This window comes from Lichenostomus cassidix, chromosome 14 (assembly GCF_008360975.1).
Source record: "Lichenostomus cassidix isolate B80296 chromosome 14, HeHo_3.0, whole genome shotgun sequence".
NCBI lineage: Eukaryota > Metazoa > Chordata > Aves > Passeriformes > Meliphagidae > Lichenostomus > Lichenostomus cassidix.
The window spans coordinates 2,029,494-2,053,181 of record NC_139495.1 but is presented as its reverse complement, the minus strand read 5'-3'; the positions used below and the strand labels follow the sequence as shown (position 1 = coordinate 2,053,181).

The 23,688-nt window shown below is 49.6% G+C and overlaps 1 protein-coding gene and 1 long non-coding RNA gene across 4 annotated transcripts in view; one reads left to right on the top strand and one right to left on the bottom strand.

Annotated features, from left to right (window-relative positions):
* Positions 1-23,688, bottom strand: part of LOC146430600 (voltage-dependent T-type calcium channel subunit alpha-1H-like) — a 101,781-nt gene that overhangs the window by 2,896 nt on the left and 75,197 nt on the right. For both annotated transcript variants that reach the window (XM_085074383.1, XM_085074384.1), the window contains exons 24-32: positions 17,531-17,682; positions 15,701-15,810; positions 15,119-15,252; positions 14,323-14,393; positions 10,238-10,316; positions 8,262-8,383; positions 6,760-7,068; positions 3,378-3,561; positions 589-764 (exon numbers count right to left, since the gene is read on the bottom strand). In XM_085074383.1, coding sequence (XP_084930509.1) covers positions 589-764; positions 3,378-3,561; positions 6,760-7,068; positions 8,262-8,383; positions 10,238-10,316; positions 14,323-14,393; positions 15,119-15,252; positions 15,701-15,810; positions 17,531-17,682 — 1,337 coding nt within the window. The remainder of the gene's footprint in view (positions 1-588; positions 765-3,377; positions 3,562-6,759; positions 7,069-8,261; positions 8,384-10,237; positions 10,317-14,322; positions 14,394-15,118; positions 15,253-15,700; positions 15,811-17,530; positions 17,683-23,688) is intronic.
* Positions 46-2,703, top strand: LOC146430601 (uncharacterized). 2 transcript variants are annotated; one of them, XR_014855051.1, is made up of 4 exons: positions 46-330; positions 1,056-1,250; positions 1,642-1,874; positions 2,014-2,703. It is a non-coding gene; the product is annotated as an uncharacterized LOC146430601 (long non-coding RNA). The 2 variants fall into 2 exon arrangements; XR_014855050.1 differs by having other exon boundaries at positions 1,642-2,703.

The following is a 23,688-nucleotide window of genomic DNA, read 5'->3' as shown; positions in this document are numbered from 1 at the left end:
GCGATGGAACATGGAATTATAGAACCACGTTGTGTTGCAAGGGACCTTAAAGCTCATCTCCTTCTACACCCTGCCATGGGCACATCCCACCAAGCCCATCCGGCCTGGCCTGGGACACTGCCAGGGATGTGGAGCCCATGGCACATGGCAGAAGCGTTGGTGGGTCTAACAGCCCCCTCATTCCTGCCCCATCGTGCCAGTCCTGCCAGACCCACCACAGGATAAACTTTTGCTGGCATCTGCTGGGCCTTGGTTGTGCTCCAGCTCCAAATCCTGAGCCAGCACACCCCACCACAGTGCAGGGCTCCTTGGAGGCTTCTCCCAGCACTGGTAACATGGATTTGGGCACCTTCTCTCCATGCTTTAGCTCTTATTTCCCGGAGTAGCACAGCCACAAAGATAAAAGCAGGGAACGAGGCCCTTCCCACATGTGTCACTGGCTGAGACCAGATTATACAAATATTTATGGCATGTTTTGTTCTAAAACAGGAATTCTACCCTTTGCTCCAAGCAAAGAAACCCAAGGGAGGACTGGGAAAGAAGGGAAGGAGGCAGTGATGACACAGGAGTTACCTCTGGGGCTCTCACCTGTCTGCAGAGCAGCTTGCTGAGAGCAGGAGATCGAGGGGTGCCGTGGGGGACAAGGACCTTCCAGCGAGGTCGCCCTTCGTGGCTGGGGGAGCGAGCGGCCAGTGACTCTGCGGGGACTCTCAGCGAGGAGGAACACGTCCCCACGGGCTGGGAGCGGACAGAGGTGATGGATCCTAGGGCAGGAGAGAGGGAGCAGTCAGTGCTCAGCCTGAGGGCTCTAAAGGTTTGCAGCAGAAGCTTCAAGAGGGGAGAAAACACAGGAGGGAGAAGGAAAAACCTGTCGGGCCTGGCTGAAATCCCAAACCTCAGCGCAACCCTCGGGCAGGCTGGAATCACTCTCTTCCCCAAGCCTCCCAGGCTGGCTCTGAAGGCAATCCCTCCTCCCCAGCCCCTCTGTGGTGCTGCTTTACTGCACTCGTGAGTTGTTTGAAAGATCTCCTGCTCCTCTGTTTTTCTGGCTGCAGGATTTATCGTCCTCATTAGTTTGAAACCCAGCGCCTGTTCCTCCATCGCCGCCCCGCTCCGTGCTAAAAACACCCTTATCCATCACTGCAAGAGATCTCACCCAGGGGTCAAGGAACTTGAACCTCAGACAAAAGCCATCCAGACACATTGCAGTCGCATTTCACAGACAGATTTGTCGGTGGGGAGAAAGGAAAGTGAGTGTTTAATAATTTTTCTCGTGGAGCTTTTCTCCAGAACACCACACAAGGAGCAGAGCAGCGGAATTCCCACCCCCACCCCACTTCTCCCCTGTTTTTCTGGGACTCTCTTAGACCCAGGGTTTCAGGATGAGCCTGTGCTCTTCATGTGTTATTCCAGGCTTTATAAAATGCTTTTCATGATGCAGAAAACTCTGTCATAAAATCTGTCACAAACATGGCCATAAAATCCAGACCCAGTGCTCTACTCCCTGTCCTCAGTTGGAATTTCCTCCTGTTGGAAACTTTCCATCGAGCTCTCATTTAGGAAACCCCAACCCCCTCCAAACTGGATGCTCAGGAACACTGAAGGTCTCTGGAATTGGATAGTTTTTCCTTGTTTTTCTAGGAAATCAGGAAGCTGCATCTAAAACCAAAATAACCCGAGATCTGCTCATCCCACAAGATTTTCACTGTGTGGTCAGGGAGAAGATCAGACATCCTGAGCTGACATTTGGCAGCCCCTGGAAACACAGATGGACTCGGTTTTATTTGGATATAATTTATGGAGCTGTGACTTGAAGCAGAGTTTGGGCAGCTCAGGAGCAGCACAGCTCGGGGTGATGCTGGTTTTACCACCAGGTAAAAAGTCACATCCATCACACTCATCCCTCCATCCCTTGGAGAGGAAGTTGGGAAACATCAGAGAATTCTTGGTGGGTTCTACCCACCCCTGCCAACGTCACAGCAGTTTTATATGGGTATAAATCCTGCTTTACAGCCACTCCAGGCATGAAAAGCAGCCCCAGGAGCCACCCATGAAACTCAAACCTCTGTTTTCTTTCCTTCGCGAGGAATTTGCAGGTGAAATAATAATAAACACTGAGCAGAGAAGAGGAGAGTCTGAACCAACACAGAGTTCCTTCTCCCAAGGAAATCAGAGCAAATCAGGGTTTGCAAAGCCACAGAGCATTTCAAACCACACCGGATCAAAGGAAACAAGGCTGGGAAAAGTTCCTGGGAGCCACTCCAGGAGCACGTGTGCTTTTAGGGAGGCAGAGACTGTGTTCTGTATCGATTTCCCCTTCAAACCAGCTCGACAAAAGAGACAGAAAGGCATTTTCAGGGAAATGTACTCAGATGCAGCAGATAAGTGTCCCTCAAAGGCTCCGTGCAGCTCGTGTTCCAGACTGTGGGGTCTCTCCATGGGGTCTCTCCATGACATTCATTACAAGGCCAGCCTCGGGAAGAGCCAGGGAGTGGTTTCTAATCTTTCTGCTCCCAAAGAGCCTCCTGCAGCTCTGAACTCCATGTGTGGTGCTAAAAAGCACTGCCTGAGGCTGCAGGCTGCCTGAAACAGCGAGGAGCTGTGCCCGGCAGCGATCCCCACTCCGGCTTTTATTCCTGGGGATGTCATTGATCCGCAGGCAGGATTCAGAGGGAATGCACAGCTCCCTTTTCCTCAGCTAACAGCCTGTACCCCATGCCTCTGGCACTGCTTGAGAGCCTCGCTTCTCCCCAGGCATCTGAGCCACCAGCTTGCTCTGGGGAAAGTGATGGAAACACGGAATTATGCACAATGTGGGGAACCACTGCTGTGCTGATGGAATCAAACCAGAGCAAGCCCTGCTCAGGCCACGTTTGGGTTGGGTGCTCCTCACTGAACCCCCTGAGCAGCTGCTGCCCCGTGGCTGCAATCATGGAATAGTAAAGACTGGAAAAGACCATGGATTCCAACAACTAACCCAACACTGCCAAGGCCACCACTAAACCATGTCCCCAAGTGCCACATCCACAGGTTTTTGGGACTCTTCCAGGCACTGTTCTGATGCTTGAACACCTTTCCAGTGAAGAAATATTCCCTAATATCCAAACTAAACATCCCCTGGCACAGCCTGAGGCTCATCCTGTCCCTGTTCCCTGGAGCACAGCCTGACCCCCCGGCTGTCCCCTCCTGTCAGGAGCTATGCAGAGCCACAAGGTTCCCCTGAGCTCCTTTTCCCAGGCTGAGCTCTCTCCCAGCTCCCTCAGCCACACCTGGTTCTCCAGCCCCTTCCCTGGACACTCTCCACCCCCTCCATGTCCTTCTTGTCGTGAGGAGCCCAAAACTTTGGCTCAGAGCAGGGCAATCCCCACGGCTGGTACCTCTTTGGGCTTTGCAGGGATAGGTTTCCATCTCCACCTCGTGCAGGGGGAAAGGAGCCTTTGCTGGGGTCACCGGGCGGAACATGTAGCTGTCGTTGGGCAGGGAGTGCATCCTGGACACGGAGATCTTGCGGACTGTCAGCAGGTTCTGGGAATCCTGGGGCCTCAGGGAGGCTGCACTGCCCTGCAGAGCAAGGAGAGAGGGAGATGGGGTCACCTCAGGGGGGAATTGATAGTGAATTAGTTCCCTGTTTGCTTCCAAACCTCGTGCAGATGTTGCCATTGGGATCTCACGCAGAGCCTGCAGCCCCAAGGGACACCAAAATGACACCAAGGGGAGAGCTTGTGGCTGGAATAAAGGGAGGCATTGATGACACACCACTGAAATCAGCTCTTGGACACACAGAGAGAAGGGAAAAGCCAGGAAAAGGAGCCCATCCATTAAAAACACAAGGAAAGCAGCATTTGTCGTGATCTGATGTTCCAGGGAGATGCTCTTACCTGGGGGTGATGTCCTTCTCCTCCAAGAAAGGACAGAGAGGCCAAACCAAGTGCAAGAAGGAGGAAAGGGGAGGAGAAGGCATTGTGGCAGTGAGGGTGGGGATGTGGAGCCTGTTTGGGGGTAGAAAGGGGTTTTTCTCTGCTGTCACTGTGAAATGGGTCTGTCTGGGACCCACACAGTGTGGCTAGCACAGTTTTTCCCATGAGAAGTTTTCTTGTGTTTTGTAAATAAAGATAAAGTTTGGATGTTTTTGGAACAGTGTCCCAGAGCTTGGGCAGTGCAGGCCTGGCCAATCAGGCCTGGGGGAAGGCTTCTGACTGACCAATCTGGGTGACTTTTGAGAACTCTATAAATGTGATGAAATCAAAACAATAAAGGTCATTCCTTCTTGCCACTGAGAACCGATGCATTCATTACTCTGCTAGCTGCTCACAGCGACAACACAGAGCACCCCACAAACCCTAAACCTGACCCCTCTCAGGCACCTCACAGCAAATCCTGGACACATTCCCCTCTCCATTTACCCTTATCTCTAAAACATAACTAACCCCTCTGGTTTTCCTTTAGCGTCAGCCTCCCAGTGACTGATTGAAAACATTTTCCCAGCTGCATGTCTTAAATTAAATGTATTTTGCTTTGCTCTGCTGGGCTGTTTTCCCTCTCTGCCAGCCAAACCTGGCCCTGAGATCCCTCAGGTTTGGAGCTCACCAAGAATCTGGTTAAATCTGTTTTCCCCCCTTGTATTTCTGGCTTGGAAATGTCTTTCCTCAGCTCCCTGAAGACACACACCCCAAGATGGATCACTCCATGCTTTTACCCTGTTGGGCTTGGCTGGGAAGGAGGACCAGCAGGTATTTCCAGGTCCTTGGCTTCCAGCTCTGCCAGCTGTGCCCAAAAGCCCTCTGGGTGCCACCCAGGGCTCTCAGCTGATGAATTAATGCCTCAGCAGGCAGTGCCAGTTGGCTCCAGCCCATCCCAGCTCATCAGCTCCATCAGCACGGCGTCACCTGAGCTGGAGCAGCCCAGAGCTTGTTCACAGCCTGGAGACACTCCCAGAACAAAAGGTCTTGCTCCTCTTGCTCAGCACTCCAACAGAAGGCTCTCAGTGTTTGGCTCTCAAGGCTCAGTTTGTCTTTGGCTGGAGCAAATGAACAGAAAGCCCTTCTTGACATCAAGCACTTCAGTTTTTAAGGGTTCGGCTGCTGAGACCTGAATTAGAGACGTGGGCAAATTTCAAATGGAAAAAGCCCTGGAAATATGAAGCAGGGATGGGAAATTTGGTGGTTCTGGACAGTGAGGATCCACACAGCACCCCTGCTGCTCCTCCTTGTTGGGAAACTCCTGCTGCACTCCAGGCCTGATCCCAAACCCTGGGAATCAGGATTTCCTGATTGCCTGTGGGGTGACTGGCAGGGATTACAGCCCTTCTGGTTTGCTGGGAATCTCCCTGGAGCATCTCCTGAATTCACAGCTCTGGGGATTGCTGGAACCTGAGGTGTTGATCCCCTCCTGCCTCTGTTTCCTCAGTATCATGACAAAGTTCATGTAATACCAACAATAAAATCAAATCTGACAGCGTTTTTTCACAAAGGCTCTGCCTGCAGCTCCTGGTTTACCATTTGAAGTCACGCTGCTCACACATCACACTGCACACCAAATGCACATCTTAAGGGCTAAAAAGAGGATTTCACTCCTATCCCACGCAGGGCTGTTGGCAGATTCCTCCGGGAAATGCTGTTTTCCCAGCTGCTGCACACAGGGGCACAAAGGACAGAGACTGGAAAGGCTGTGGCTGTGAAGTTTCCAGGGTTAAAAGGAGGCTCTGACCTGTTCCTGATGTATTGGAGGATGAGGAAAACCCAAGGGGAATGGCATCAGTTTGCAACCCCAGCCTGTGTGAAAGGCTGTGCCCTCTCTTCCCCCAGTTAGAAAAGTAACCTGTGCGTTTTCCTGCAGGAATGTCTGTCAGGAACAACATTCAAATCGCCAATTCCCCATTGCTGTGTAACCAAGTTTCTTTCTCCGCGCCTTAATGGAGCCTGATGGATTTCACAAAAATCTAATTTAATGTAATTTAATCTCCGAGCCCCCACTGATTTCGCGGTAGATTTATTTGTGATCATGGTGACAAAGCAATTCCATGTTCACTCTTAATCACAGGCTGCTGACATGGGATGAGACAATTATCTCACGCCCTCCTTCCCCCTGCACTTCTGATTGTTTTCCTAGAGGACTGATTGGAATTAGAGAGCAGGCAGTGTCTGGAAAATCAACCCAGGAACCTCCAGCTTCTTGCTGAGGGGCTCTGGGAATTCCTAAGTGGTCCATGTCCTGAGCAGAGCCAGTGGGGAGCTGCACTGAACTGCTGAAGGATCCTCTGGAAATCCCACAGTGGGATTAAAAGGAATCCCAGCAGTTTCCATGTGAAGGGAATTTATCCCATCCCATGCTGTAGGTGCTCGGGTTCCTAGTGCCAGCATTCCCAGGCTTTATGGGATTTATAGGATTTATGGGATTGCTGCCTGGTCTGGCTGCCCTGATAAATGACAATGGTTGGGACAGCAGGACAGGGATCTGTGGCTATTATGGCTTTGAACTTAAAATCCACAACGTGGGAATGAACTGGGGAGATGGACTTTCAACCCTTCCCTGGAATAACAGTCAGGATAATGCTTCCAGCAGCTTCCACCTCCAGGAGCCCTGGGAGCTGGGTGTGGAGTGGTGGTGCCATCCCTGCTGCAGGGGACAGGGACAGCTCCTTGTCTCCCATCCCTCTGGCACCATGTGGGATCTGTGGGGGATCTGTGTGGGATCTGTGTGGGATCCATGCCCTCCCCACCCCGAATCCATGTGGGATGTCCCCAGGGCTGGCTGCCTCACCTGCAGTGCCACCTTGGCACCCTCCTGCTCGCCGTGCGCCGCGCGGCTCTGCGGGGCCACAGCCCCTGCCCTGCTCCCACCAGCAGGGTTGGCTCCTCTGGACATCTCCAGCTCGATCTCAGCGTCCATCTCAGCATCCTCCTTGGCCTCCTTGTTGCTCTCCTCCAGGTGCTTCATCAGCACTGCCACCACCACGTTGACCAGGACGAACTGGGCGATGAGGACGAAGGTGACGAAGTAGACGGGGGAGATGACGGGCAGGTAGCTGAGGCAGTGCTTGTCCTCCCGAGTGCATTCCCGCAGGGTGTCCTGTTGGGGAAGAGGAAATAGGAAAGCCTTATAGATATGATTACCTGGCAAAAGATGCTGAGAATATGGAAAGTATAAGCGAGATTGAGATGAAGACAAGCTTTGAGTTGAAGAATAACTAGAAAACAATGGTATGGCCACTGAAGGTAATCCCCCTCTTGATGAAACAATCCCCTCTGCCTGCAGGCAGCTCCAAGGGTCAGAGCAGACCTTGCCTGCCTGGTAGAGGGTCCAAAAAGCAGTTTTTTAAGGTTTAAAATATAATGCCTTATGGTAATGCGATGATTCTTATAGGTTGTATGTAAATGTTGTAGGATTTGTAGCTTGTTCTAGATTGGTTAAGAAGAATAAAAATATTCAACACAGAAGATGATTTATTGTATTGTAAAGGGCAAATCGCTCTCTTTTTGCCTCTCTCTCTCTCTCTCTTGCTTCTCTGACCTGCTTTGAGCTGTGTCTTGTGGCCTAGCAGGTTTCTCACACCCACGCTCTTTCACAATAAACCCCCATGCTCTAAAACCCAACCTTAGAGATCTCTTGTTTCTATTCTATCCTCATAACCAAATACTACAGAATTAAATCCTACAGTGTCCTGCAGCAGGGAGGGACAGGACAGGGTTAATGAGGCTCTGCTTGGGCTCCAAGTGCAGGAGCAGCAGGAGAACACAAAGGTTTGGGGGTGCAGCTGAAATGGATAGAAGAACAGATGGAGATTGTGAATTACATAACATACAAAGGGAGGAATTGTATTGAGGAGAAGTTTTGGATTCTGCATTTCTGAAGTGTCCAAGACCAGGTTGGACAGGGCTTGGAGCAGCCTGGGATAGTGGAAGGTGTCCCTGCCCATGGCACTGGGTGAGTTTGAAGGTCCCTTCCCACCCAAACCATTCCGTGATCCTGGGATTCTGTGGTACATCACAAGGCACAGGACACAGGGCACATGGTTACCCCTGCCAGCCAGAAAACAGGCATCATTACCCTTAAATATTCTATACAGGAACCACATTTCAGGCTGGGTGAGACTTAGAACAAATCACTGCCTGAAAACACACTTAGGTTTTAAATTAGGAAAATTCGTTTGGATGTTTTAAGAAGAAAAAATTCTGTTTTTCCCACGAGAGTTGCCTCGATCCGTTTGAAAACTGTACCTACAGCTCTCTGGAGAGGAGGAAGTATCCAGAGATTGCACACACCTTCATGATCCCATTCCAGTTGTCCCCCGTGGACACCCTGAAGAGGGTGAGGAAGGCCATGCCGAAGTTGGTGAAGGTGGCGTGGCGGCTCAGCCCTTCGCAGGGGTTTTCCTCACTGCAATCTGTGGGACAGAGAAGGAGCAGCACATCAGCCAAGCCACGCTGGAGCACCCAGAGCAGCCCCCAGAGCTGGGGTGACACCCTGAGCTGTGTCCCACGGATCCATGGCACCAGGGGGTGGTGATCTCCTGCTCAGGGCAGGGCGGTGGGGAAGTTGTTTTCACCTGGAGAACCCTGGGGGAGATCACCAGGAGGGTGGTGGTGGAAGTTTCATCCCTGGAAATATTCCAGGCCAGGTTGGATGGGGTTTGGAGCAACTTGGGATGGTGGAAGGTGTCCAACCCCATGGCAGGAGTGGCGCTGGATGGGCTTTAAATTCCTTTTCACCCCAAACCATTCCGTGATTCCATGATCTCATGATTTCTGTGATTTTCTTTCCTCCTGCTCTACAGCCTCCTTTGTCTGTTTTCCTCTTGATTCTGCCCTTGCCCTGATGATTTTTTACAGGGTACATCTACCACGAGAGATATTTTCACTGAGATAAAGTGGAGCAATTTGACATTTTCCCCCTGAGAATTAATATCCTAATGAATGCAAATTGAACATATGAAATATCCATCTTCCCATAAAACACAGGCTCGTTAAATTTCCATTAGGACAGGCAGCAATGGCTCTTGTTTGGGCATTTCACTCTTAGGTAATTATTCTGAGGTAAATTGGAAGGAAAAATAAAAAAAAAAATCCAAGAAAAACCCACAAATGACCAGTCCTGGGGGACAGAGCACTGATGATTCTTGTGGCTGATGTGGACTGATCAGGAAGAAGGAGGGAATAATTCCCATTAAATTGGGCTGGAAAGCAGAATTTTGCCCCAGAGGGGTTCCCAGGGCTGGCATTGCCCAGGTGGTTGTGTGGAAACACCAAGGGGATCCAGAGATGTCTCTGTGAACAGCAATTTTTCACCCTTGTGACTGAACAAATGCACCCATGTATCCAGAGATGGAACATAAATCCACACCATTTCACTCAGGGTGGATGCAGAACTAATTCTTCTCCCGGAATTTGTGGGAGACTGAAAAAATAATTTGGTTTTGGTTGAAAGAATTATTCTGCTCTCAGGCACTTGCAATCTGAGCAGAGGGCTGGGCTCATAAAGGGGATTAATGACAGCCATAAACTCTGCTCAGGAAAGGCCCTTCTGGTGCTCCTGGAGCCCTAATTGGGATGGAAATGCTGAGGATGCAGACACAGCTCTTCCCAAAAGCATTTTTCCAGGATTTGGCCTGGCTGGGCAGGGTAGGGCTGGGTGTTTGCTGTGATTTGAGTGATGGACACGTTCCTGACCAGCTCCAGCAGCCTCAGGCTGGAGGGTTAATTAATTCTGCACAACCAGGAGCTGCTGGATGCCTCCTGACTGATGGAGAAAGGGGAAGAGGATGCTGAGAGTGAGGGGCAAACAAGGCCTGGGCAGCTGGGAGAGCTGATGGAGTTGATGGGCAGCAGGGAGCTGATGGAGTGTGCTGGGAGCTCCAGGAGGGACATGTTTGTGGTGGCATCTCTCCAGCAGGAATCTGAGCCCATCCAGCTCTGCAGCCTCCTGCTCTGTCTCCAGCAGCAAACTTCCATCTTGGTGAACAATTCCACGCTGGACGATGATGTTTAAACAGCAAATAGTTCCTCCCCAGCCAAGGGGGGTGTTGGACTGAGCTCTAAATGTGTGTGTCAGACAGGTTCTGTGTTCCATCCCCTGTGTCAGCTGTGACCCTGAGATCAAGAGAAACCTTTCATCTCCCAACACCAGCGTGAAGCTCAGGAAGACCCGAGAACGAGGGAGAGAGGGGGAAAAAAAAGGAAGCAGCCAGATCCCAAATAAACACCAACCGGATGAAAGGAGAGCACTCAGGCCCATTACTCACCGAGTTTGCCAAACAATTCCACTCCCAGGGCAGCATAGATAAAAAACAGGAGCATGAAAAGTAGGCCAAGGTTCCCTACCTACACAGGGAGAAAGCAGAACAAGGGTCAGGCAAGTCGAGGTCATGAATGAAATCACTCCATCACATTTTCAACACCAGCAAAGGAGGGATGGGTGGCCAGAGGCAAATCGAGATTCCCGTGGTTTCCAGCACCCTGGTCCCTCTTGGGATTCTGATTTAGGGGTCTGGTCCCTCTTGGGATTCTGATTTAAGGGGCAAAGGGAGTTTTTAGTGTGGGGGGAAGGAGGAGGAACTGCCCTGTGCAAACAGCAGCTTCTCCAGCACCCTGCACTTGTCTGGAATTTGGGCACCCCAGGGCACTCTGCAGGGCAGGGCTGTTTGGGACCTCGTTTGGGACCTTGTTTGGGACCTGAGGCTCAGGTTTGGGTTTGAAGGGCCTTTCTCTTCTGGGGATTTTGGGACAACAACAAGCCACAAGGGGAATTTCCAAAGAATTGCCAAGATTTCGCTGGCATGGAGGGCTTGCAGTGCTCCAGGGAGAGGGGAGATCACTGAGCTTTTCCTTTACAGGCACTTCTCATCAACAATTCTCAGATTTTAGCTGTGCCCCACAGGAAATTCCTGATCCCACACACCAACACTGGCAGCTGCAGGTGCTGCTGGAGGTCCTCACAAGCCCCCCGAGGTGGCTGAAAGGGTGACAAGTGACATGAGAACGGCACAGAAGGGCTCTTCACACCCACAGCATGACAGCGCTGCATTCCATCCCAGCGCAGAATCCAAGCCTCAGAAACATCCCCAGGAGTGGATTTTGGGTGATTCAGGCAGAGAACACGGAGGGCAGAGTAACCTGACCTGCTACCACCTGCACCGAGCTGCTCACACTCAGCTCCCCAACCGCTTTAATTGCTCCTCTTAGCGCCTCGTAAGTGAGATAAAGTGAGCTCTCCAAGCAGGGTTTTATCCCTGAAAAAACAAGGAGCTAGGAGGTGATCCAGGCTCAGGGATTCCTGATCTCTGAGGTGGATTTTAGTGAACTCTTAGTCAGGGAGTTTTTTCTCTGAGGTGGCAGAGACACAGGGTTGTTGGTGTTTTGGCCACGCTTAATTTCATCAGAAAATTTCAGTATTTCATTTATCACTGTGATAGCTGTCATTATTATAAAATTAACACAGCTATTGCTGATGAAAGAGGGTTTTGTTTTTCTTTTTTTTTCTTTTTTTTTTAGTATTAAAGGAATGGGAATAGTCCAATCACCCAGTGCAGACTGCAATTGCTATAAAGCCTAAACTGGCTACTAAGCATCGAGCTCTGCAATTTTCCTAACATTATTACCATCCTCCAGGGAGTAATAAAGACAAAACAGGGATGTGGATGGCTGGGCTGGATTATTTCCTCTGCCTCTGCTGCCTTCTGGAATAGCTTTTCCTGCTCCTGTCTGCTGGACCACTGATGGTTTGGGAGGCATTAGGAGTGAGCAGGCACAACCACACACACTGCTGGGGAGGCAAATGAGCAAATAATTACAGGGAATTAAAAGGAAAGTGAGAAACAAACTTCCTAGGTTGGTGGAACAGAAGGAGGTGTTGGATTTTGCTCTAAGCAGCCTGAATATTTTGATGCCTAAAAAAAAAAATATCAGCCTTCAAACTTAGGGCATTGGTGAAATTCTAAAGAATTTAGGCTAACTCAAAATCCATCATCCCCAGAGCTGGCTGCTCAGACATTCCCACCCCTGTGGCTTTCCAGGGTGTGGCAAAGGCAGGTCGATGATTTTGACCCCCAAATTCAGCTGGACAATGACAGGAAGTTGAAATAAGCCCAGGAATTAGAGCACCAAGAGGAGAAAAACTCCTGGCCAGGAGCAAACTTCAGCTCCTGCCCTTCAGGGCTCTGCTAGGATGAGTTCTTCCCTTTCTCCTTGGCACAGAGTCCATGTGGGGACAGCTCAGCCGAGTTCCAAATCTGAGAGCATCTCAGGCTACAGAAAGGAGTTTCTGAGGGTTAAAAATCTTGATTTTCAGGTCTCCAATCACCAATCTTTTCTTTCACCAATCCTCTCTTCCCCAGTTTTTTTCAATCAGAACCAACTGGAGGTTGTGATTCTACAGAAACTGGGCTTTGGAAAGCTGGGAATTGAAAAAGGACCAAAGGATCACATCAAACAGGAGCCTTTTGCTTCCAAACCCAGCGCAGCCACCAGATGGAGAAGCAAGGAGATAATCAGTGATGGATGAGTGGTGTAATTCATTAGCAAGCCTTAACAAGGACAGAGCTCAGAAAGAAGAGGAAAACACTTGAAACAGGCCTTGAAATCTGCTCCACACTGGGAGATTAAAGGAGTTCACCGTTTGCCAGGCTGCAAGAGATCATTTTATCTACCGTTGCCCCAAAAAGGAGAAGTGCTGAGAGAAAAAAGCAAAACTGCATCCCAATGAAAAAAGAAATGTGGCTAATTCAGACTAAAACCACCAGATTTTTGGGGTTTTTTTAGCAGGAAGAGTAAGCAGGAACGCATTCCATCAACAGGGGATGGCTGATTCCCTAACACTTTGAATCCTTAAAACAAAAACCAGTTGCTGGGGATTTTTTTTCTAGGGTTGTGAGGACATGGAGAAGGTGGGTGGAGAAGGTGCCAGTTTGAGATCTTTCCCTGACCATTCCTTCTGTCTCTCTGGCCTCTCCTCATTTTTTTTCCTCCTCTCCATCTCATTTTTTTCCAGAGATGAGGTGGAGGGGAAGGTCTCTGCCCTGGCAGACACGAGGTTGCCACACAAGGAGGAACACTTGGAAAAGAGCAGCTCCAGCTCAGCCTGAAATCCCAAAAGAGGAGATGAAGCCTGTGACAATCTTGGCTCAAAATCCCACATTCCCCCAAATCTGGGGGTAATTGGTTCTCCAAGTGTTGCTCAAACTGCTGAATAAAAAAAACCCCAAATCCCAAGCTGATGAAAATCACCCCAAAAAAAAGTGTTTTACAGTGACAGCACCTTGTCATCTCCAGCCCATAAATGGACATTCTCCATACACCAGACAAAGAATTTCCCCCCAAACCTTAATGGATAAACACTAAATTAGCTTTTTTTTGTCACTCAGAAGCCACATTCAATGAGGATTTTCCAGCTGTGGTTTTAGGATACTAATTTAATTAGGGTAGGAACTCATCCCCTGCCTAGGAAACGAAAGCTGCAGATTGATGAAGAGTGATTGTTGTCAGAAAGCTCTTCCCAAACTTCCCTCCTCATTTTCTCAGCTTCACTGGAGGCCAAAGTGACTTTTTTTTTTTTTTTTTATCTGCTTGGATTACCCCTGGGGTTTTCCCTTTGCAAGAGACCTTGCTTGGAATGCAGACTCCAAGAACACCCCAAGGAAGCCAAAAGCCTGGCCTGGAGCCACCCTATTGTCTGTGGGGTGGGCAGAGAAAACAAGGAGGGAGGGAAAATATGGTCTGTGGTCACAGTGCTTTGTAAATGAAAAAATAGACACAAATCCAGTGATTTCTTGAAATGTCAACCCTGGGGTCAGGTTGGTAAATCCCTGCTCCAGTCTCAGCCAAAATCCTTCAAATATGGACAGCAAAGGGCAAATGCTCAGATGAACCCAAACCAGTGCTGTTGTTCCTCTTGCAGCTCAGGAGAATTTGGAGATTTGAGACCCAAAATCGAGATTTTAACCCTCAGAAACATCTCCCCAGTTTGCCTTTCCGAGGCTGCAGCTCCTCTGTCAATAATTGTGGTTGCTCCTGACTCCCAGATAAAACTCCTGGGTTGGAAGCTGCCTGCTCCCAGTGCTTTCTCCAACATCCCTCTCTGTCTCTCCTGGTGTTTCCCAAACTCACCAGTGAAACCTGGGGTTTAGAAGAGCTCTGCCTACAGGGATTTGCTCTCTGTAAACTCCTTTTCCTTAATCATGGCTCCAGGACGTGCTGTGCTCTACTCCCAAAGCCTGGAGGGAGCCAAGATCCTCCTCAGGTGGCTTCTGGAGGCCACCAAACTGTCCCCAGGTCCAAAGGCACTTGTGCTCCCAAGGGAACAGCTGGGCATGGAGGAATTTTGGGGGCTTACCTGGGGCAGGGCTTGCACCACTGTGTCCAGCAGAGCTCTCATGCCTGTGGCCATTTTCAGCAGCTTCAGCACTGGAATGAGGAGCAAATCCTGGTCAGCAGGGCTGGGGAATATTGCAGGGAAAATCCATGGAGGAAATCCAGGTTCAGCTCTTGCAGGGAGGGGTTAAATCTGTTTTCCAGCTGTTTATACCCATGGGGAGTTCACTGGACATCCCACTGTCAGTCCTGAGGGAGAATTCCCACTGCCCGATGGGATATTGGGATGGGATATGGGATATTGGGAAGGAATTCCTTCCTGTGAGGTGGGGAGGGGCTGGAATGGAATTCCCAGAGAAGCTGTGGCTGCCCCTGGATCCCTGGAAGTGTCCCAGGGCAGGTTGAACAGGGCTTGGAGCAACCTGGGACAGTGGAAGGTGTCCATGCCATGGCAGGAGTGGCACTGGATGAGATTTAAGGTTCCTTCCAACCCAAACCAGTGTGGGATTCCATGAAAATGGAGAAAAAATGACAAGAATTCCAATGTGCCAAAGCAGGAAAATAGGAGAGGGATGGGAGACACCTCAGCAGGGAAGAGCATCTTCCCAAACTCTAATTGCTTCCCACCCTGGACTGGATCAATATAAAAGGTCTGTAATCCCAGGCTGGATCAGAATCCAACCTAGGATACCCCTGGAAAACCCCACAGAAATCCCAGTTTGAGCTGATATTTCATGTTCTCCACTGGAACTGAACCAGCAGGGCTGGATGGATTGGCCAAAGGATTTGCCAGTGTGGCTGGAGAGAGCAGGACCCACCTCTGGCTATCCTGAGCACCCTCATGATCCTGATGATGGTGGGGTTGATGGGAAGGGCAGCGTTCATCTCGATCTCCTCCAGCGTGATCCCCACGATGGACAGCAGGACTATGGCCAAGTCCAGCTGGTTCCACCTGCAGAGCGAGGCAGGACACGGAAAATTCAAATTACACACGGGTGGACATCCATGCAGAGGGAATTTGGTGTTAATTGCAGGCACCAGGAAATCCCAAATGCATCTCCTCATTCCCGTTTTGGGTGGTGCAAAACCAACTCAGAGCAAATCCTGTCAGCCACAAAATCTGGGATCTGACTGGGAAGTGTTCCTGACCTCTGAGCTGAGCTGGTCAGGCCTGGTGGAAAGGGAGATACTGGGGGAAAGATGCACCTGGAATTTGGGGAGATTTCCTGAATTCCTCCTGCAGTTTCTTAGGATTTTTAGCTCCTACACCACAAAGTTTGCACCCACAGAGAGCCAACCCTGGGCTCTTCCTCTGTCACCACAGTGATGCTGCACTTCCCCAGCATCTGGCTGTGCAACTGGGTCAGAATCCCAAATCCATGAGGTCCAAATGCTCTCACCTGTCCTTAAAGAACCTCCGGAAACCAAAGGCCACCAGCTTGAGCAGCGCCTCGAACACGAAGACGATGGTGAACACATAATTGCAATATTTGAGAGCTTCATCCAGGGACTGCAAGGAGAAATCCCAGTTAGCCCAGCCCAGGTATTCATTCCTGGACCCCCGTGGAGGAACTGGAAGGGAGCAGGGTGGGAGAAGCCCAGAAAATAAGGAATAAAGCCATCATGGCTCGCAGAGCTCAATAAATCACCCAGCGGAACTCAAATAAAGGCTCAGCCCCTGAGTCAGACAAAACCCTGCAAAGCACTGAGATTAGCTCTGCTAAAAATGGCAGTTCAAGCTCAGTGCACAGATTGTTCAGTGTGGGTCAGACACAAAAAAATTCCCCCCTTCCCCATCTCCTGAAGATTCCTTGGGCTGAACTGCCCAGCCTTGGGGAGAAGAAAAACCTCCATGGATCATTTCTTGATTCCAGCCCTCGGGACAGAGGCTTTGCTTAAAAACCTCAGAGAAATAAATAGCCCTGGAGATGGATTAAACCTTGCCTCCTTGAAAAATGGGACATCTCCAGAGCTGGGCAAAGTGTGTCCATATTTGGTGCAGCATTCCTGCTGTCTATGGAGCCACTCTCGGAAGTCAGGAATCCACAGTGTTTATACTTGAGGATGATGAGTGTTTATGATGGATTTCGTTGGAGCTCTGGGCCAACAATAGCAAAGGAATCTTGTGGGGCCTTAAAATAGACAGCTGGGGAGGGAAGCAGCTCTTGGGGTGGGGAGGGTTTGGGGGAATTGAGTTCATTGTGGCACAGAAGTTTGTATTTTCGATAAAAAATGGGAGTGATGAGCATCAAAGCAGACAAAATTGGAATTAAATGCAAGAGAGGAGCCTGCAAAGCAGCTCTGAGGAAGTTCTAGGGCACAGGAAAGCTCTTTGTGTCCCCTTTGTGGGATGCCTGGGCTTTGCTGACCCCACACACTATGGGGTCACCAGGGCACACCCTGATTTTTGGGAGTGAGAATTGAAAGTTCCTTAGGTGTTGGCAATGATCCCAATTTTTGTTCCGGTACCTAAAATAAAATGGCAGCTTAAAAAAAACCATGGGATAATTTCCCATTCCATCCAAAACCTGAGCCTGACTTCTCCCACCATTTGTGACCATTTGCATTTGGATTTACAGCTCTGTGTTGCATGACTGTAAACCAAGTGTAAATAAGGCCTAATCTGGATAAACAACATTTCCATGGGAAACAAAGGGATTTTCCTGGTGTAAAACACACACATTGCCCTCTGGCTCAGCATCCAGGAGGCATTTACAGGTTACCAAGGAAAACTGGGAAAGTAAACTCTGAGCCAGAGCTTCATAAATGGTAATGAAATGGAAAATGAATGGACAGCCCATCTGATTTCTGTCAGAGGTGTGCTGAGGGGAGGAGGATTTTATAATATATATAAAAAAAGGAAGGGTTGTGCTTTTAAAACGGTTTATTCTAAATTCATTGAGGAAAAGAGATGCTCTGCACGCAGATACAAACTCCAAGTTTATATCTGCTAATGGAATGTTCTACAACTCTGGATTATTTTCCAGTGTGAGGCTGGGATAGGGACAGGAAATACTTGGATTGTTTTTTTCCTGGTAAAAGCTTAATTCACTCTCCACTTTTTTACCAAAAGTATGGAGATCAAGGCTTTGCCTGAAGCAAACAATCCCCAAATGGCAGAGCTGACCTAGGCTGGGATGAATCCAAACCCTGAAGCTTCCCAAGAACCAGGAATGGTGATTCCATCCCTCGGGAAGAGCACGGGGAGCTGTGCCTGGGGCAGCTCCTACCTTGGGCTGGTTGTAGTGCTCCATGGACATGGTGATGACGTTGACACCGATGATGAAGGTGATGAAGAGGTCCAGGTAGTGGCTGGTGCACAGGCTGTGGATGTATTTCCGCGCCGGAGAGTAGTCGGCGTAGTAAGGTCTGCGCTGGGCTTCTGCAGGGACACAAGGGCAAGGGGTCAGCCAGGGGGTCAGCCAGGGTCACCACCATGTGGCCTGAGGGTCACCTCCCAGCTGGACACAGGGTGGGGAAGGATGCTGAGCAAACTGAGGGAAGTGGCTGAGCGGTTCCTGAGGGATTCCACCTTCCAGGATTGTCCCTGGTGGGGTTTTGGGATGACCACAGCAGGTCCTTCCCTCTGACCATCTCCTCATGGAATGGGAAGCAGGCAGGGGAGGAGCAGATAGACACAGAACCCAAAGCTGGGGAAAAGCTTCAACCCAAAGCCGAGAGAAAAGCTTCAACCCAAAAGTTGGGGAAAAGCTTCAAACCCAAAGCTTGGGGGAAAGCTTCAACCCAAAACTGGGGAAAAGCTTCAACCCAAAGCCAAGGGAAAAGCTTCAACCCAAAGCTGGAGAAAAGCTTCAAACCCAAAGCTGGGGAAAAGTTTCAACCCAAAGCTGGGGGAAAAGCTTCAAACCCAAAGTTGGGGAAAAGCTTCAAACCCAAATTTGGGGGAAAAGCTTCAACCCAAAGCTGGGGAAGAAGCTTCAACCCAATGGTGGAGGTAAAGCTTCAAACCCAAAACTGGGGGAAAAGCTTCAACCCCAAAGGTGGAGGAAAACCTTCAAGCCCAAAGCTGGGGGAAAAGCTTCAGCCTAAAGTCAAGGGAAAACCTTCAAGCCCAAAGCTGAGGGAAAAGCTTCAAACCCAGCAAAGCTTCAGCTCCACAGGAGGGCAAAGCTCAGGACAGGAATCATCTCCCCCAGTCCTGCTGGAGCCAGGCATGATCCAGGTGGGAGAAGAACGTGTCCTGAGCTCAGCTGGGGTGCCTGAAGGGTTTTGGGGTGTTTGGAAAGCCCAAGGAAAAGCAGCAGTGCATTCCCAAGCCCAACAGCCACAAAGCACTCAGCTCTGCCAGGACACCCAGCACGAGCTCCTCTGGAAATGGAAATATAAATATAAATTCGTATTTATCAAATACATAATTCAACAGTATATCTAAGACTGGGGGGCATGGTTGCATCTAAAACCATTCACAACCACATGAATTTTGTATCTCTGCCTCTGGTCGTGATTCCTCCTTTTTTAATTTTTTTTTTCTCTTTGAAACAGGGAAATTTCTGCCTGTGACCGAATTCCTGGAGCTGTTCCAAGGAGAGCGTTTGGACCCTGGAATTGTGTTTACTGTGTGTGTCTCTCGAATGAAACTGTGACCACAGGGATGGCTGTGGGCACTGGATGGAGTCAAAATTCCTTTCAAACTTCAGCAATGTAAATACTCAGAGTTTACACAAGGCCAAGGCAGCGTTACTGTGGATTTTACAAGTGGAAGAGACACTTAGGTCAGACCAAGTCAGAGCAGGATTGTATTTAACAGAGAGGAGGTTTTGCAAATGTTTCAGCAAGTTCAGCTTTAAATGCACGAAGAGCTCAGAAAAAGTCGCTTCACCTTGAAAATAAGGAGGAAAATCAGTTCAAAAGTACTCAGTGCCCTCCTGAAATTCATCTCCCACTCATCCTGCTAATACCTTTCAGATGGAAGGAGCCTTGAAATGTGTTTTGTTTTTTTTTTTTTTTTTTGGTTTTTTTTGTGGTGCAACTGATGCCAGATTAGAATCCAAAACCTTAAAATTAATTGGATAAAGGGAAACAGAATCTGCAGCTCTCTTTCAACTCCCTTTTTTTTTTTTTTCCTGGTAGTTAAAAGTACAGTGGAGGCATTTGAAAAACATTTCCTTCTGACCAGGGTCACCAAGGCTTATTTTTTTTCTGCTAAGGGGTGTGGAACAAGAAGATGAAAGCAACCAGAGTTGTTTTTGAATAGATTTTTTTTTACTGTTGCTTTCATGTGCCTTAATCCTACAAGTCATCTTGGCCTGGTGGGGCTGTCTCTGCTACTGAGCTCAGCCTGAAAAATAATAATAATAAAAACATTGCAGCATAATATTTATTTCAGCCTCTACAACGTGCTTTCATGTGTGTTCAGGATTACAACATCATTGCCTTATTTTTTTTTTTTTTTAAAAGGAAATGTCTTCTTGGGAGTGCAAATAATCAACTCTTTGGGAGGTCTGGGAGTACCCTTAATAGTTAAATGTTCTATTAAGGGACTATTAATTAATGATTAATGGTTGATTGATGGATGGCAGGAGGTGAGCAGGGATGGGCTGGCAGCACAGAAGGAAAGGAGGTTGCAGGTGGGTGGAATCACCTTCAGCTGCCCAAATGCCCAATTCCCTCCCTGCTCAGCAAAAGATCAGAGGTTGATTATATTTAATGAACTTAATTACACCAGGAGAATCACAAGAAGACATTTTCCACCATCAGGCACTGAACCAAAAACCTCCTAAATTCCCTGTCAGCATCACAGCTCCTTCTTTCCACGGGCTGGAGGGAAAAAAATCTCCCATAAAGGCATCCAGGTGGGTCTGTCCTGCAGCACAAAGTGATCTCTGCCAGCACTGCCTGGACCTGCCGGAATTCCTGCCGGGAAAATTTGGGAATTTTCCCGAATTGAACCCGAGGGAGCTCATCCTGGCTCGCCTAGGATGCACACAACCCAAAGCTCAGCAGACAGGGAGGAAACACACCCGGGGTCAGGGTGACAAAGGTGACAATAACCCACATGCAGCAGGGCCATGCTCAGGGGGAACCCATGCAGTGTCCATTCCAGGAGATGCTGCCCGTGCCAGGCTGGTGGGAGGGAGCTGGGATGAGCCTGAGGGAGCTAGGATGAGCCAGAGGGAGCTGGGATGAGCCTGAGGGAGCTGGGATGAGCCTGAGGGAGCCAGGGCTGGATTTGGGATCCCAGGAAGGCAGAGGGGTTGCAGCAGGGGGGAACTCTGGCAGGGGGAGACTGCACTCCAGAGCTCCAAAGCCTCAGCTCTGCTCATTCCCAATCCCTTTGGGAAGTTGTCCCGCTGTTGGCAGCACAGCAAGGGGCTCTGTGCTCCTCTCAGTTCCCTTTTTGAACTCTTAGTGGGAATTTGAACTCCCCAAATTGTGTCTGGGGCTCACTGCACACAGACTGAGTGCTGCTGGCTCAGCCAGAGCTGTGGAATCTGCAGGAGAACCTGGAGGAGGAGGACATTGCTCCATGGGATGTGGGAACAGCAAGCAGGGACACCTCATCCATTATGGATCCCAGCAGGAAAAACACAACCTGGGCCTTGGTTCCTGTGGGAAAATGGTTTTTGGGATGAGGCTCCCATCAGCCAACTGGCAGATTGCTGTCACCATGGAATCCTGGAATGGTTTGTGTTGGAAGGACCTCAAATCCCATCCAGTGGGACCTTAAATCCCATCCTTCTACTACCCCAGGGTGCTCCAAGCCCTGTCCAGCCTGGCCTTGGACATTCCAGGGATCCAGGGGCAGCCACAGCTTCTCTGGGAATTCTATCCCAGCCCCTCCCCACCTCACAGGGAGGAATTCCTTCCCAACATCCCATCTCTCCCTGCCCTCTGGCACTGGGAATTCTCCCCTTGTCCTGTCCCTCCACGCTCTCTGAATGGTTTCTCTCCATCAAACACAGACAAGTTTCCCTCCAGCTGCTGGTTTGAACTGGTGGAAATGCAGCAGGGAAAAAAGAAACCATCAAATAAATGAAAAAAAAAAAAAAAAAAGGAAAATCCCAGCCTTTCCTCCCCCCACTTTTAGCTGCTTGGATCTCACCTCTCTGCAGAGTATTTAAACTTTCCTTGCGGTTCTGCCGACATGAAAATTAATGAAGCACCATCCCCTGGCTTAAAAGCATTTTTAGCTGGCATTACAATCCCCAGCTCCAGCTCCTCCATTACAATGCTCTGCATGAAACATTAGAAAGCCCTAATGGGGTTATTCATGCCTGGAACAGAGCAGCTCTGTACCTGCAGCTGCCTGGAAAAACAAGCAACAGGGTTTGGTAATTCCCTGCTTGGGAAACTCTGAGCGCTCAGGGGTACAGCACCCAAAATTGCAGCTCCAGCTCAGGTGGTTCTGGTGGATACAGAGAGGGCTGTGGCATGGAGAGGATGTTTAAATTGAAATCCCACCGTGGCTACCCTCTGGAGAAAGGGTTAGTCACTGCTTTTAAAGGCAGCTCTGCTGGGCTTAAACCTGGCCTCTTCCACAATTCCCAGCTCTGCAGGGAAAAGCCTCAGAGGAACAGAACTGTGGTATCATTCCTCTAACTGAGTAGAAATTGGAAAAAAAACCCCATTTCTGAGTTCTCAGCTTTTGGGGTCTTGAAACCTCTAAAAGGCACTCTGCTCCCAGCTAGATCCTTCCCTGGGATTTCCAGCTTTTCCAGCTTTTCCTGCTGTGCTCTGAGCCCCCAGTGTCACCCAGAGCCCCTCTGAAGAGCAGAGCTGACCTGACCCAGCAGATCCAGCAGGGCTGGGCTTGGCCCTGGATCCCAAAGGCAGAGGAGCCCGAGCTGATCCACGTGTTTTTAATCAAAACCCTCAATCTGGGGAGACTGCTCTCAGACTGTGTCTTCTGAGAGGCTCATTAAAAGGCTGAGAGCAGCAGGATTGTTAAATTACACTTATCCAGGCAGTGCATATAATGGATGGAGCAGAGACCGCGCCGGGAAAATATTCCGGTTTATCTTGAATTTTTTTTTTTTTTTCCCCTTCACATAAAAAAAAAAAGTTCACTGTGCAGTTCTGCCTTTAAAACCACATCAAATGCATTTCTCAGTGTCCTCACCCCCCCTGCCCTCTGCTCTCCTGGAGCAGAGTGAACCTGCTGCAAATCCCTTCAGCAAAGTGGCTTTCAGACGGGAAGGAAGGGATGGTTTGGAGAGGTCTGAGGTGGTGACAGCAAAAAGTGGGGCTGAAAGGGACCTTCCTGCTGAAAACCCCCCAGAGCAGGTGGTGACTCCCCATCCCACCTGAGTGGGATTCAGGAGCAATCCCTCTGCCTGGCTCCAAATCCCAGATCCAGCCCTGATGGATACTCAGGACCACCCAGCTGAGGTTTAACCATTCCCAAGGTTATGTTCTCCATGGAGCAATCCTTCTCCCAGGCTCCAAATCCTGGATCCAGCCTGGCACTGGGGACTCCTGGCTCCTCTCCCACGCCCACCCTGCCCCAGGGTGACCCCAGGGGTGGCACAGGGAGCGCTGGCACAAGGGAAGCGGCAGAAGGGACACAAGGAAGCAGAGGAAGCTGCCAGCTGCTGTCACCACGCAGATCCCACAGCACACACACTCCTCACAGCCACCCACAGCTCGCATCTTTCTGAGTCTGCTGCCTTTTTGGTTTTTTTTTTTTTCCCATCAAATCCATCATCTTCTAAATCACCCAGGAGGTGCAAACCACTCCCGATTGAAACAAAAAAAAAATACCCTTCAAATGGAAATAGCAATCTTCCCCAGTGTGAATCAGATTTTTGGGTTCACCTCGTTAACACCTCCAGTTTGGAGGCCAAGCTGTCCTTGCAGGTAGAGCCAGACAATTTCAGGGAACCTTCTGGAAGCCCAGCACATGGCCAAATGCTTCACTCCTCAGCTGCTCTATTGACTTGATCCCCTTCCAGCAATCTGTCCTCCTCCCTGTGCGCTCTCCATGAAATGTTACAGCCCTCATCTGTGCAATGGCTGCTCCCAAACAGCTCCTTGGAGAGGGTGGATAAAGAGGGACAGTGTCACCGTGTCCATCACTTTGATAGGAGCTGGCTCTTTCTGGTGTCTGAGCTGTGCAGTCACAGCCAGGCTTTAATCAGATTTATTTCCTAATCAGGAGCTGAGCTCTGCCTCCATACCTGTGCCCCAGCCTGTTTTCTCTGAGGATGCTTTAAAAATAGCTTCTTTTAAAAATGTCATATGAACTCGGCGTTTATCTGAGTGTCTTTTAGGTCAGCACATTGGGGTGGAAATGATGCACAAGGAGGACTCCTGGGAGCCTGCAACTGATTCTCCTCCCCGTGCTGGAAATGCTGCCTGCAGGATTTCCACCCTCCAACTCCACGAGCAAAATGGGAAACGGGGAAGGAAATTGCATTTGAACTCTTCC